Source organism: Cydia fagiglandana, chromosome 1 (assembly GCF_963556715.1).
Source record: "Cydia fagiglandana chromosome 1, ilCydFagi1.1, whole genome shotgun sequence".
NCBI classification, from domain to species: domain Eukaryota; kingdom Metazoa; phylum Arthropoda; class Insecta; order Lepidoptera; family Tortricidae; genus Cydia; species Cydia fagiglandana.
Window position 1 is genome coordinate 4751764 of NC_085932.1, and position 15815 is coordinate 4767578.

Sequence of the window (15815 nt, forward strand, 5' to 3'; positions counted from 1 at the left end):
ACATCACCAAGATACGATAACGATATGTTTAAGATCTAATTTGTCAAATTTGACATTTGCGCGATTCTGGAGATACTCTTGAACGATATCCACAGGATATGACTTAGAGATCCAATTCACATCTAATAGATATCTTATTCTATCTAACGTAAAAGTGACATTGGTTGCCCGAATTGCGCTGCAAAAGGGAACTAGTTGATATCTAAACTATAACGTATCTAGAATGGATCTAGTACGTGTCGTCTCTTGTGAATATCTTGAAGTTCGAATACGACAGTAGGTCTATTTCTACGCATAGCAAGTAGTAGTAGTAGTAGTAGCGTCTGTAGGGAAAAAGCTGACAACTATATTTAAATGAGTCTAATTTAAATATAGTTGTCAGCTTTTTCCCTACAGACCCTATAGTTAGGTGGTAAAATTCCGTAGGACACCCACAGCGCGGACATAGAAAAGGTGATATTTAAAATAAAGTGTTTTACTATATTAAAACCAGGTAGATATTTGGAAGGAATTGAAAAATTCAGTCGTAATCAGTCAATCTTTATGTAGGTAGTTTCCTTAAAGGTTGGTAGAATAACACAAATTTTTATGTGGAATCATAACTAAATAAAGATAAACATATGGACTTGGGAACCTCCTTTTTTTATTTTTATGGTGTCCAAATACTAGTATGTAGGTAGATTTGACCCTGAAATCGTTTCTTTCAACCAACTCTAATACTTTACTGTTATTTCAATTGTATAACCATACCAATAATGATCACTTAGCAACGATAATTACAGCCTATACTTAATCCTCATAGAATCCATCGATCGGTCAATCATTATTCATTACTCATATATCATCACCGCGGCCAATTTGAATCCATACCTACATTTATTTATAGAGCGGTAAGCTACGATCGTAGCGCTACCTACATCATAGCCGTCGTCTTACATGGCATCTAGGCTAGGCACACAGGGGCTACGCCGTAGCCAGTAGCAATCATTTGTAACATACATACATGTTACATTTATAACATATATTTATGCAATTATTGCACGTTTTCACATAACTAAAGTAAATCGCGAAAACTTAAGGTTATCATTTTATTTGCATAGGTATATCTACAAATTGTAATCAATCTCTCAGCGTACATCATGGGTACTATAACTAATAATAGATAGATAACCAGTTAAGATCATGAAACAGTAAAACAAAATTTCATATAGTTTCCAAAGAGTCAACAAGTTAACGTTATGATTTCTGTAGGTACCTAATAGCTATTTGTAATTTTTTTCGTATAATCTCACAATGCAATCCAGTAAATTTGTCGAATTTTGTAACCTGGCTCTTTTGCGTCAAATGCGGTAGTTCTGATTTTTTGCAGACTTGTTTATGATGTTAGCCCAATGAATAATCCAAGTTTGTGACTTCGAGCGCCGAACGCAACTTTGTCAAAAATCGAATAAACCGCAATTTTTTTAGATTTGGGCGATTATAACCCTAAAGTACTAGTTTTTGGTAGTAACTTCCTAGGGCGTTTTTAAAGTAGACTAAATTTGCTACAATAAGACACTAGAATTGTCTCTGTACATCTAATATTTTCCGAGATAAAGCCTTTCAAAATTTTATATTTAAATTTTTATATTTTTTCAAAATAGGCACTCATACATTTTTTTATGGTAAATAAATATTTTGTAGAACGCGTCGGTGATGAATTCCATATAAATTACCTACCTAACCCTTATATTATAGCTAAGAACTGATGTAAAATTATAAAATTTTGAAAGGCTTTATTTCGGAAAATATTAGATGTACAGAGACAATTCTAGTGTCTTAATCAAAAACTAGTACTTTAGGGTTATAATCGCCCAAATCTAAAAAAAATTGCGGTTTATTCGATTTTTGACAAAGTTGCGTTCGGCGCTCGAGGTCACAAACTTGGATTATTCATTGGGCCAACATCATAAACAAGCCTGCAAAAAATCAGAACTACCGGATTTGACGCAAACGCAAAATGTATAATTTTAATAACTTGCAGTGAAAATAAACACCTACTCGCACTAATCAAAGATTTTGATGATTTGAAGATTTGAAAGCTTTTGACTCGAGCGGGGTAGATTAATAATTTTACTAAGAGGATACGGGAGCCAAAATTAAAATATATTAAGTGAATATATCCGTCTCGCTAACGGAAGCGGATCCTATAACTAGTGCGTAAAGGACAACGCCAGATTAGGCGAAAAATCTTGCGTAGGTAAAAATCTCAAAAAACGAGCTTTCGTACTCGACTATTTCCTCTTCCAAAACTTAACCAGATGTAACAAAATTTTGAGATCTAAATGGTAATGACATTGCCTATGCCAGACTGTTTTGCTTTTTAGGCTAATTGATGTCAGTTTTGAACACCATGCTTCTCTTTGCGGCCTAGTAAATTAGGCCCTTTTTGCGAATATATGAAGTGCTCTAGCGCACTTAAAATATTAAAACCAAAAATATAAAAAATAAACAGTCCGACACGGATATTAATAATAATCACCTATGTTGAATAAATTATTGCTCTGCTCAAAAACCACGGAGGAAACAGTCGAGTACGTTTGTATGGAGAAATGACGACTCCATTTGCCTCTTAATAACTTGAAGGGTTAAACACCTATAAGACCTCGTGCCCGCCCACGCAAAGACAATACAAAGATAGCATCGGGGGGCCATAAGTCACACACCCTTTTAGATTTAGCTATTTTCAGACTGTAGCTTGGCTTTGTGGAGGCCTACAACTACATTATACAAAGCCGTCAAAACAATGATATCGTCTATATTGTTTTTTTTTTCAATTAATTTTCTATTGAAAGGAAAATGCGTGGTCCGTTGGCTACGACGAGCAATTCTTATTTACAAGTACTTGAAAAAGACTAGCATAATTTGGTCTTTGAATACAAATCAGTCGTTCTGAATCCTGGGTTCAAATAATACTGGGGACTAGTTGTCCAGTTGAGAGAGGTTTGTTAATGGTAGTGTAGAAAAACTGACGGTGGAAATTGTTTGCGACGCCCACTGGTCGCCGTAGGTACAATTAAAGTATTACCTACAGTCATTTAACTTTATCTTGGCTAATGCAAAAGAATCATATTATACTCACAGAAAAACAAAAGGTGCAGTTGGAGGATCAAATTTAGAAATGGATGACAATTTAATTCTCATAATTTTTAACGAAAATTAAACTTCCATTTCATTTTTTTAGGGTTCCGTACCCAAAGCGTAAAACGGGTCCCTATTACTAAGACTTCGCTGTCCGTCCGTCCGTCCGACCGTCCGTCTGTCTGTCACCAGGCTGTATCTCACGAACCGTGATAGCTAGACAGTTGAAATTTTCACGGATGATGTATTTCTGTTGTCGCTATAACAACAAATACTAAAAACAGAATAAAATAAAGATTTAAGTGGGGCTCCCATACAGCAAACGGGTCAAAAAAATTCTGTGTTCGCGTCTTTCCTGTAGACATATACAAGAGTTAAGGGCTATAAAGGATAATTTTCTTATTTAACCCTTATCCACGTGAAAAGGTCCTCCTTTTATTCAGAGAACTGTGATAAAATCATTACTTCCATGCCCACAAGCTGTTAACTATTGCCCACAGGAGAGAAAAATGTACAGTTCGCGCGAACACGCTAGTTTTCTCTCCTGTGGGCAATAGTTAACAGCTTGTGGGCATGTAAGTAATGATTTTATCATAGTTCTCTAAATAAAAGGAGGACCTTTTCACGTGGATAAGGGTTAAATAAGAAAATTAACCTTTATAGCCCTTAACTCTTGTGTATGTCTACAGGAAAGACGCGAACACAGAATGTTTTTGACCCAAACGTGATTTTTGACCAAAGTTAAGCAACGTCGGGCATGGTCAGTACTTGGATGGGTGACCGTTTTCTTTTTGCATTTTTTTCCGTTTTTTTTTTGCTTTATGGTACGGAACCCTTCGTGTGCGAGCCTGACTCGTACTTTCCCGGTTTTTTATTATATTTAAATGAATTCTCCGAGAACCTTTGCAACTTTTTGGAAACTTTCCGAATAGCCCTAAACATCAAGCTGCTTCTGCAAGATTAGAGAAAATGGTGGAAAAGAACCTCATAGTCTAAGGTTGACTGGTAGAGCATGCCTTATGGCATTAAGTTAGCCTTTTGCACGTTGTACCTATTTTCCTTGTGCTTTGTTTTGTAATACGGATTAAATAAATATGTAGATTAATACATAATTGAAAAAAGGACATTAAATACGCTTACACGACGTCAGAGCGTACCATGACCCTCATCAATGTGGAAGAGTATTTAGCTCATTTATACTAAGTAGAAGTGAGTCATTAATAGTCATTATACTGGTGGTTAACCAACTAGGCTGCTACCCCTGTCTGTTTTAGATCAAATAGTACTAGAAATTTACTTGGCGAACTTTGGCATTTAATAATTCAAATATTGTTTGAACGCCCATCTCATTATCCAGGGAGATAACTGGGATAAGTAAGTGCTATGTGGGCAAGGTACGCCCACATAAATCCGAAAAAATATCTTCGTATACTTTTACCTGTTACTACGCTGACTTCATAAGTATTTAAGAATAATTTATTTAAATGGCACAAATAAAACTTTAAAAATGACATATAAAGAAATGGTCCTTTCAATCTGGTCATATGGCCACCACTGGTGGTGGTGACCACTACTCCAAACAGTTATTATCAGATCCCTGATGCAATCCCTTCACGCACTTACAGTTCAAATTCGAGCTGAACAAGTCACGTTTCTCAACAAAGAAATTTTCCACAGCGCCCCGCCACACGAACAGGACATTATTTCCTGTTCAATAATAGAACCCATAAATCCGACATCTAATTTGGCATAGCTCTAGCCTATGCCAATATTGTAGTGAATGTGTCTGGTGAGAAAAAAAAAGTGTCACAATTTAGCGAGATGAATAATAATCTGCGGGCGCGATCGATAGCAGAGTGGAGTCGGGGAGACGGGGGCGACACGACCCCCGGGGAGGCACGGGCTCGTACAGGGAAGGGGCAGGGCGGAGGTTCATTGAGAGTGTGGGCGGCACGCGTGGGCGCGATGCTTATAAAGCCCCCCGGAGCTCCCGCCTCGCATAGTCGTGCCCTACTCGCGAACCAAGTAACAACGAAAAGTGATAAAAAGTGCAACATGCAGATCCCGAGCATAAGGTGGGTGGATATCCGATTCATTTATAAAACTCATAAATTAGTCATTTTTCCAAAATAAAATCAAAAATAACACTTGTGAGATTAAGAATTTTCATGACCATTTTGTCGATATTAATTTCGTAAATAATTGGCAATAGGTGCTTGTACTTCAATATTTTCCTTTTTTTTTATAGATTATGGGCTTTCGTGGTTGGTTGTTTTACCGTGCAATGTGGTGCCTATTCGGCATGGCCCATGTACCCGCAACCATCCCATGAATATCAAGACGATGATTACTATTACGCACCGAAAGTACAATACTACTACGATAATCCTACAGTAAACGCGCCCGAGGTATATGGGCAAGTTCCTTATCCGTACTTCTATGATCCATACGGACATTTCACAAATGAGGCTCCGAAGAGGCAAGAGGAGAGGTTCGCAGCTCTCCCGATCGGACAAGAAACATGGTTTGAAAGTGATGCCTCTCCTCACTGGCGCCCCAATGACGTGGACGATGTGAGCGCAGCTTTCCTGGACAACTTGATCCTCACACAAATGGCCCAGGACGCCCAAAGGCGGCGCGAGAACGCCCGAGCGGCCTTCCCCACAGTCGACTACGAAGAGCGCGACGTCGAAGATGAAGATGTTCGTGAACTCAAGGCGTTAGCGGGCAAACCACTGTACCACGTTCCAAAAACAGTTCCCAAAATCGAAGAAGAAGATGACTACCCTAACGACGAAGGCTTCATTAACTGGGACGGCGGCAACAAGAGAAGCGTCACTACTACCGCGCCAGTGACGACAACCACGGCGAAGGTTGGACAAGCGGAGATCATGGTGCCCCGGCCGGCGAACTCCCACAAACATCAGAGCGACGAAAACAAAAGGGCGTCGGCATTCTACGGCAGACTCGCGAAACTGTTGCAGAAAGAAAAAGAGTCAATTCACACACAATCTGAGGTGAGTGGGATTGATCAAATGTTTTTTAGTGTTATAGCTTTAGAATCGGAATGATGTCACTTGTTTTCCAACTCGGTGAAACGGTAAACCCCCGTGTCTAAAAATAGCCGGCCGGGCCGGGGGTGGCGGGTGACACGGCCCGAGCCCGGAGGCCGGGTCATTCGAACAACTCTCAGAACTGCAATGACTTATGCGACGCTAGACAACACCGTCTTCATGCTACCTTAAGAAAACAACTTTTTAGACGTATTATTTTCAGGTATCGAATTTGTTTAAACCTAGAACTAAGTTATGTTGTTTTGTCCATAGGACTCTGCAAAATCGCGAAAAATCAACAAGCGTTTCGTGGCGGGAGATTCCGATCTGGTCATGGAGCTGCGAGGCCTCAAGCACCGCATACCAACTTAAAGAAATTCTCCTGACTATCGCCAACAATTATGAGACTGAGTAATTTGTAGCTTAATAGGTATCTATTGCAACGACCTGGACGGACAGTCCCGGGCCTACGATCAAAACGACAAAAAAAACTTAGAGTTTGGTCATATCCATTACTTAAAGGCATCTTATTGGAATATTATAATTAGTAAACATGTCCTGTTGTCCACTTCTGGCGAAATATCAAAGTCCTGTGTATCATCTTCTGAGTAGTCAAATAATTTTTCGATTGTTTACTACGATGGTATATAAATAACTAACTAAATAACGTGTAATATGGGTGTTAATAATCGTACAAAATGTGACTATAATCTCCATTAAATTGTCGATGGTATAATTATGTGCTAAAAGATGTCGACGAAATGTTGCTCCTTCGAGTGGCAGCTAATCAATTCGCACAAGTGTGCATTTGTAAATACCTGTACTGATTATATTTAAGACTTATTATTATTTAGATAGAAATAAAATGTTATTAATGATGTTTGTAGAATATCAGCGCTATTATATCTGGAACTAAGTAAGGGTTCTGGAAAAAAGAGAGACATAGTAACCTCCTGAACTCTTTCAGAGGGAATGAAAATAATTGCTATTGTATTTTATATAGATCTCTATAAGAAATCTTGTCTTGTTTGAAGTCGTATTGAACAGTTTTTAAATCTGACTTTTCTTGGCCTAATGTTGAGGGTAGAATAAGTAGATTCTTTATACTTTTACACGAGTGCTAATTCATTCAACTTACAATGTCTAGACAATACCACTAAATATTTTGCAAAGCAAAAACATAAACACATAGTTCGTATCTATCTGTGTAAGAATGTTCTCTAAAGAGGGGGGATGAGTGATATCGTTAGCTTTACGGCTTTACATTACCAGGTCTCTAAGACCTTTTATTGAATCAATAGAGTATAATATTGCGTCCTCGTTTCTATTCGAGCAAATTAGCTTTTTTACTAAAAATACTTCTTTGTCATTCTTGAAAGACGCGGTAAACGTTTGGTTTTTCTGTACGCTCCTACTTTCGTACAATATGTGGACGTAGGTATCTCTGTAAACTAAAACATATCTGTTTATATATTTACTTTCCAGTATTAAATGATGGTCATTACATTTAAAGGATCGTTAGAATACTTAGTTTCACAAACAAATGAAAAATAATAAATATAAAAACAATATCGTTGTTCAGAGGATTTTCAGAAAAGGTTACCGATTTGATTTTCAAATTAGTGCGATGTTCCAATCAAAATCTTAACTTTAAAGAAAGAAAAAGTAATGGAGCTAGTATATACTAACGATCCTTTGTGACTCCAAAGATAGATAATGTCAACCGAGTTAATTGTGTCCACGGGGTAAATGTACCTACTTTCAATAAACCAGGTAGCTAGGAAAATGCCAGTTGTAAAGGTGGGTGCATGTAATCTTTTAACTGTAGGAAAACGCATTTCCCCGTAGTCGCAATTATCCCGATTGATAACAAATAAGTAGCGATCTGTAAAGTATTACAATAAACATGAAAAAATGTAAATAGTTAGGCATTTACTGAATAAAAATCTTAATGTTAATAGCCGTTACAGTATAAATGTTTGAGGTTCTTTTGGGATCTAAATTTATTTCTTGTTTAGAGCATGGTATTTTATAAGAGCAGTTTTAATCATAGTGCCTAGACATCTTACTATTTCAATAGTCTGTCCAGTTGAATGGTAAAATAAAAAATAGATGCTGTTTAAAAACGTCCCGCTGAATGTAAGTGCACGGGAAAAAAAATGCCTATCAATTTATATTTTATAGAAACATACTTTGGTGAAATAGAAAGTTTTATTTTAATTACATATATATAGTAGAAATAACATAAAATGTACCTATGGACAAAAGTCCTAAACTTAGAGAGCTATTTAAAGAAGTTGTGTAAAAAAACTGGGAATTAAATCATTACAACAATATTAAACTGAGCTGTGTTTTAAATTTTCCCTTCTTCACTTTTAAAGCCATAACTCAAAATTTTAATCAAATCAACAAATTTCATTCCTTGGCTATATTTTTTTAGAAAGATCCACAGCCAATCCCTGCTAATCCATACTCAATACATACCTACTATTAAGTATTATAAATGCGAAAGTGTGTCTGTCTGTCTGTCACCTCTTCACGCTTAAACCGCTAAACGGATTTAGTTTGAGTCTCGGGGAAGGACATAGGATAGTTTTTATGTCGGAAGTCTTCCCTAAAGAGCGTGAAAAGGTGGGTAGAAATGACAAAATTAATGAATTGCCTGTTAATTGGTGTAAGCAATACGTCAAACAAACATCAAACATCAACATTTACTCAGCAACTAGGCCACAAGGGCACACATTAAATTGGAATTTACATACAAGCAAAAAAAAAACACTTCAAAAATTGTAACATAGGTAGGTATACATCTAACCGCAAATATCAAATCGAACTAGTTAAAATAATGTAAGTATATTAAAGTCTTTAAATGTCGAATTACAAACAAAAAACTATAATAATATTTAAAAAAAACATACAAAAACAAAAATCTAAAATTATTTAAAGCTGTAAAAGTCTCTAACACGCGTATTCGGGAAACGAGATAATCACAAGATCTAGAGACGATATAAAGATCAACTAGATTTACTTTAGATATCGACTAGATGTGACTTGGATATCTAAGTCATAACTTGTCGAAATCGTTCAAGAGGACCTCCAGAATCGCGGAAACGTCAAATTTGACATATCTATCTTACAAATATCTTTAAGTTATTCATATCGTAACTTGTTATTGAGGTCTAGTAGATCTAATCTAATTCATTTTCCGAATCGAGCCGTAAGAGTCGGAACTAAAAGATTATAAGATAGTTAGTCAAATTATCCTTAGAGATGTATAGGGTCTCCAAGAGTCAAATACATCAATCCAATCCAAGAGTCAATTAAGCATTATGTGCGAAATTATTGCCATTAGATTTTATCCAGGCGCTGTACTTAGTCTAACTACTGGTACTAATTCCACACAGAAGAACTCGCGGGCAAAAGCTAGTAATTTATATGCGAAAGCGTGTGTCTGTTTGTAACCTCTTCACGCTTAAACCGCTGAACCGATTTAGATGAAATTTGGTACAGAGATTGTTTGAGTCCCGGGGAAGGACATAGGTAGTTTTTATCGCAAAATTACCCTTAAAGGGGGTGAAAAGGGGGGTTGGAAGTTTGTATGGGGAATCTAAAAAAGCGGATAGAATAAAAATTAAGCTACCCAAACTAACTCCACGCAGACGAAGTCGCGGGAAAAAGCTAGTATTATAAATTATAAATGCGAACGTAACTCTGTAGTTATGTTATCTCTTCACGCTTAAACCGACTGAACCGATATAGATGAAATTTGGTATGGAGATATTGTATTTTGAGGCCCAAAAAAGAACATAGGATAGTTTTTATCAATCATCGTCATCATTACCACGCAATAGCTTATATACAAAATCCTTAGGGCGGTTTCAGACTAACGTAATTTTCTGCACGTATACGGTCGTTTCGGAGTAACGAGCTTACAACCGCGTTAGTACCTTATTTTCCTACATTTGGTTTTTGCGAGCTTACACGCGCGTTATTTTTCCCTATTCCCAGTGTAGGGTAGGGAGATTTGGTTTTTGCGAGCTTACACGCGCGTTATTTTTCCCTATTCCCAGTGTAGGGTAGGGAGATTTGGTTTTTGCGAGCTTACACGCGCGTTATTTTTCCCTATTCCCAGTGTAGGGTAGGGAGATTTGGTCTATACGAGCTTACACGCGCGTACTCGGACCTACGCTCAAATAACCGGTCTGACCCACCCTTAGGTATAGTTTCGTCATATCCGCCTGCAATAACGAGAAGCAGACCAATTCGAACGCACATTAACATCAGAATGATTTCTAAATGTAGATTAAAAAAATAGGTGACATCGTACACAGATCAACCTAGCCCCAAACTAAGCTAAAGCTTGTACCTACTATGGGTGCTGGGCGATGGGTGGGCGGTAGATAGACTCATACGAGTATGGTTCGAGTTTTTACCAACTAAGTAGGTATAACGCCTTCTTGAGACGAACCATAAGAGAGTTACAACACAGACGTACCGGTAAGTAGCCACTCTAGTAGGTATGGTATACCTCACGCTGGTAGGTACCTATTTGATCTGTATGAGAATTAAGTTAATTTGCTCGCCCGTTGAAATAAGTACAAGTGTATTTTCAACCTGTTTCCATAAACAAGTTGAAAACACGTTGTTTTCAGAAACGAGGCAAATAATGTACGCATGTAAATAGCCGCAAACAGCTACGTTGCCTAGGCTTGTATGCCCGTGTAACCTCTGACCTTTAGTACTGCCGCACTGGGGATGAAACGCGGAACAGATAAGTATGTACTTGCTTTTAGGATGTACATTTTGTTCATACATTATTTTTATTTTTAAGAGATTAGAGAAATGGAAGGGCTGGTATTTAACTGAGGAAGTAAGGCTTCCAAACTGGAAGTCATGATTTTTTAAATCCCATTGGTATTAGGGTTCCGTAGTCAACTAGGAACCCTTATAGTTATGCCATGTCCATCTGTCTGTCTGTCCGTCCAAGGCTATCGTCCGTGATCGTTTGTGCTAGAAAGCTGTAATTTTTCGAAAAAGCTGTAAGAATAAAGGTGTAGTGTATTTTCTGTCCACTCTGTCTTCAACTAATATTTTTTTATAAAGTAAGTTTGGAAATGTTCGAAATATAAACAAATGTCTCCCAAAGGGTGCGGATACTCCAAAATGTTTCAACCGTGCACGCACACGTCACGCAAGCGGTGTGCCGTCGCTCATAAAGATCTCATATTACAACGTGCACGTGCATGTCTACGAACACGCAGCCGGTGTGCACAGGCCTTTAGGAAGCAAACGAACAGACGAATCACCTGATAATCCATCACCCATGGACACCTGCAACACCAGAGGGGCTGCAAGTGCGTTACAGGCCTTTAAGACGGAATACGCTCTTTTTTATTACGTTGTTTTCTTACATAGTTTCTATGTTCATCTAGGTACATCAGACTAGCTTAATAATATCCTAACATCGCATTGTCACCGGATTACTGATCAAGTGGACACAAGGAACTGGATCTGGATGAAGTGTCCCAAATAAGACGTGATGTCAGTCTATGTCAGAATAGTCCCAGATTTACGAACCAGATACGACATTTTTTTCTTGTTAGACATTTTAGGTACTATAGGGCTTTAACAGCCCGCAAATATAGATGGTCAAGCAAATCTTGTCAGTAGAAAAAGGCGCGAAATTCAAATTTTCTATGAGACGATATCCCTTCGCGCCTACATTTTTCAAATTTGCCGCCTTGTTCTACTGACAAGATCTGCTTGACCAAGTATAGTTATGAATTGTAATTACACTTACCTTGCAAATCTTCTTCTACCGCCTTCAACTAGCTACTTAGTGAAGATTGTCAGTCGGCTTCGCTCCTCCATCTTTTTATGCACTTACACCCACGGGCCTAGAATGTACAAGATTAGCTGTCAAAATATCAAAAGTGCGACGAAAATCGGAATAATGCCAAAGTGTCATTGGAAGTTTCTACCTATTAGGTATATTCAAATGCAGAAATAATACCTAATAATTATGTGATTGCGTATAAAAACCACCCATTGTATCTCCTGAATACAACTTTTCGTTTTCCAGTCCGCTAAGCTTACGTTCTGGTACATTCAAGCGGCCGCAAGTGGCCGCTATGAAACTCAAGACTGGTCATGTTTTTTCCCTTGTAGATTGCCTCTTTTACATTTGGCATTCATAAAATGTTCATGACCTAGGTAATGATGCGGGACTTTAATTTGTTCTCTTACTTGCACTCCACATAAGCGCTGGTGACCTAGCGGTAAGAGCGTGCGACTTTCAATCCGGAGGTCGCGGGTTCAAACCCCGGCTCGTACCAGTGAGTTTTTCGGAACTTAAGTATCAACAAATCAAGCATATACACCCAAAAAAGTAACATTTGATGAAGTGGAACTGCTGATGATGATCAGAACGGAACTCTTTAACGACGCATAGTTCACGGTTGGCGATTTGTCCTCTTCGTTATGTTTGTTAAGCAAGTTAAGTTTTTAAGCCACATTTTTGTCAAGCTCGAGTTCTGATGATGGGATCCATGAGGAATCAAGGGAACTCCTCAAATCTTAAAGGCATGCGTATAGAGATTTTTGTATTTACATCAGAAAATCAAGCATTTTCATGTTGCATTTGATGAAGTGGAACTGCTGATGATGATCAGAACAGAACTCTTCAACGACGCATAGTTCACGGTTGGCGATTTGTCCTCGTCGTTATGTTTGTTAAGCAAGTTAAGTTTTTAAGCCACATTTTTGTCAAGCTCGAGTTCTGATGATGGGATCCATGAGGAATCAAGGGAACTTCTCAAATCTTAAAGGCATGCGTATAGAGATTTTTGTATTTACATAAAAAAATCAAGCATTTTCATTAAAAACTGTTGCATTTGATGAAGTGGAACTGCTGATGATGATCAGAACAGAACTCTTAAACGACGCATAGTTCACGTTTGGCGATTTTTCCTTTTCGTTATGTTCGTTAAGCAAGTTAAGTTTTTAAGCCACATTTTTGTCAAGCTCGAGTTCTGATGATGGGATCCATAAGGAATCGAGGGAACTCCTCAAATATTAAAGGCATACGTATAGATTTTTTTGTATTTTCATCATAAAATCAAGCATTTACATTAAAAACTGTCGCATTTGATGAAGTGGAACTGCTGATGATGACCAGAACAGAACTCTTCAATGACTCATGGTACACGTTTGGTGATTACGAATTTCGATTTTGACTTGGACTGGGACCCGGACTCGGACTCATACCCGGATCCGGTTCGGACCCGGACCCGGATCCGGTTCGGACCCGGACCCGGATCCGGTTCGGACCCGGACTCGGATCCGGATTCGGACCCGGACTCGGAACCGGACTCGGACCCGGTCTCGGACCCGGACACGGACCCGGACTCGGACCCGGACTCGGACCCGGACTCGGACCCGGACTCGACCCGGACTCGGACCCGGACTCGGACCCGGACCTTGACCCAGAAAACCACTATGATACCTTAACTAAATAAACAACTATGATTACCTATCATAAAATTAATGTAGGTATAAAGTACGATGATGCCAATCTTACTAGCCCCTCCCGCTTAAACCCCCGTACACCGCACGGCATGCGCCATTAAGTGGGTTAGGTTAGGTTTGAATTGCGATCCTCACAGAACCGAACAAGGATTAGGTTAGATTAGAACTGCGAGCCTTACAGAAACGAAATGCTACGTGAAAAGTGGGTTTGATTAGGTTCGAACTGCGATCCGCACAGAACCGAACTGCTATCTGAGGAGTGGGTTAGGTTAGGCTAGAACTACGACCCTCATGGCTCCTCTTCACGATGGGCCAACGCCGGCCACTCCAAGGGACGCATTTATGCGTTAGAGGGAGCAAGTGATATTGCTATCTCATTCTACCACATGGCTGCGTCCCTTGGAGTGGCCGGCGTTGGCCCATCCTGTAGAAGAGCCATTATACAGAAGCGAAATGCTAGTAGAAAAGTGGGTGGTTTTACCTCCTTTTCTACATAGTGTACCATCTACAATAATCTTTCATCGGCCCCCATGGAAGTCGGTTTTTTTTTCTTAAAAATTATGTTCGTGTTTATAGCCGATAGCTCATAGCTTACTAGCTCGCGGTGGGACCAGTGCCTAAGCACCTATAGATAGATGGTCAAGCAAATCGAACGAAAATACTGGCGACACAAACTGAGGGCCTACCACGAACCATTTTCGACGTGTTGCCTCTCTGATGCACTTGTAAATTCGTATGCAAGTGTGAAAGGGAGGCAACACGTCGAACACGGTTCGCGGTAGGCCCTCTGGTTTCTTGCGTCCGCACGTCATTTTATCGGTAATATCGGTCATTATCGGCGGTTGAATTCGGCGAGCCAAATTGGCGTTTGCGTCCGCACGTCCTGATTCGATCGGACAATTTAATCAGATTGGCAAAACATGTCCTAGTCTGGATACGCCTATCAAGCAGATCTTGTAAGTAGAAAGAGGCGGCAAATTTGAAAAATGTGCGCGAAGGGATATCGTCTCATAGAAAATTTGAATTTTGCGCCTTTTTCTACTGACAAGACCTGCTTGACTAACTATATATATAAAGTAAAGGAAAGTAACTTTTTCCGTAAAGGGGTATCCAGACGGGACTGACGAAATCAGTCGATTTGTTCAGGAAAATAATTGGTCAATCTCATCTAGCGTCCAGACGTACACAAATTAAATCACCAATTTGCATTCTACTATGAAAATAATTGGCATTTTTGTGTCCGCACCTGCTGATGTGATCGGGGAATCAAATTGGTATTTGCTTCCGCACGGCCCTGTTCGATCGGAAAATTTCATCAGTTTGGCGAAAAATTGTCTTGTCTGGATACAACTTTACTTCCATTCCGTTCGGTTACCCTCATACAAAGTCAATCAAAATATTCAAAATATGGTAATGAAACAGAAAAAATCTTGCGACACTTTCTTTTTCCCAGAATCGGCTGCCATAAAAAGCTCATGATTTTGAGTATTCCATTTAAAACATTTAAAAAATATCCACATATCCATCATTTGCCGCCTTTTTGATGTCACCAATGTAAGGCTGGCCAGTAAATAAAAAAAAATGATTTTTATTTTGTCCTATTTACATGGCATTTTTAAAGTTTTTGATGTGTAATGGCCAGCATTTCTTGATTTGGTAAGTGTTAGAAAGAGACAAAAAGAGCATGGGCATCATTAACGCGGCGGCTGCCATCACTGCAAGGAAGGTAGTAGGATCCTCCATCCGCATACTCTCCGACAGCAGAGCAGTCTTAATGGCCCTAAAAAGCCATATAGTCACATCCAAACTTATACACGAATGCCACGAACGACTAATGGAGGTATGTCAGAACAATAAGATCACCTTACAATGGATCAAAGGACACAGTGGATCCCGAGGTAACGACGCCGCGGACGAGCTCGCCAGACAAGGATCGGGTGCGGGGGCGATAGGCCCGGAACCGATCCTCCCGATACCGTTTAGTAAGGTACGCTCAATGCTGCTGGCACGTACAGGGAAACTACACACAGAACACTGGCTAAACCAAACTGGATGCAGACAGGCCAAGCAGGCCATGCCTAGCATGAACGGTAAGCTCACAAGGGCGCTCCTTCA

At 39.2% G+C, this 15815-nt stretch overlaps 1 protein-coding gene across 1 annotated transcript; it reads left to right on the forward strand.

Moving 5' to 3' along the window:
- Window positions 1-4926: 4926 nt before the first annotated feature.
- Window positions 4927-8514, forward strand: LOC134679051 (uncharacterized). The gene is made up of 3 exons (XM_063537909.1): window positions 4927-5195; window positions 5369-6137; window positions 6447-8514. Exons 1-3 carry the CDS (start codon window positions 4942-4944, stop codon window positions 6543-6545), a joined length of 1122 nt encoding a protein of 373 aa, XP_063393979.1. The 5' UTR covers window positions 4927-4941; the 3' UTR covers window positions 6546-8514.
- Window positions 8515-15815: the final 7301 nt, after the last annotated feature.

What these genes read in the sequence shown, in the direction of transcription:
- LOC134679051 (XM_063537909.1), top strand. Translation starts at nt 4,942, where the DNA reads ATGAATAATAATCTGCGGGCGCGATCGATAGCAGAGTGGAGTCGGGGA. An exon ending in ATGCAGATCCCGAGCATAAG is followed by an intron (nt 5,196 to 5,368) that starts GTGGGTGGATAT and finishes TTTTTTTTATAG; the next exon opens with ATTATGGGCTTTCGTGGTTG. An exon ending in CAATTCACACACAATCTGAG is followed by an intron (nt 6,138 to 6,446) that starts GTGAGTGGGATT and finishes TTTTGTCCATAG; the next exon opens with GACTCTGCAAAATCGCGAAA.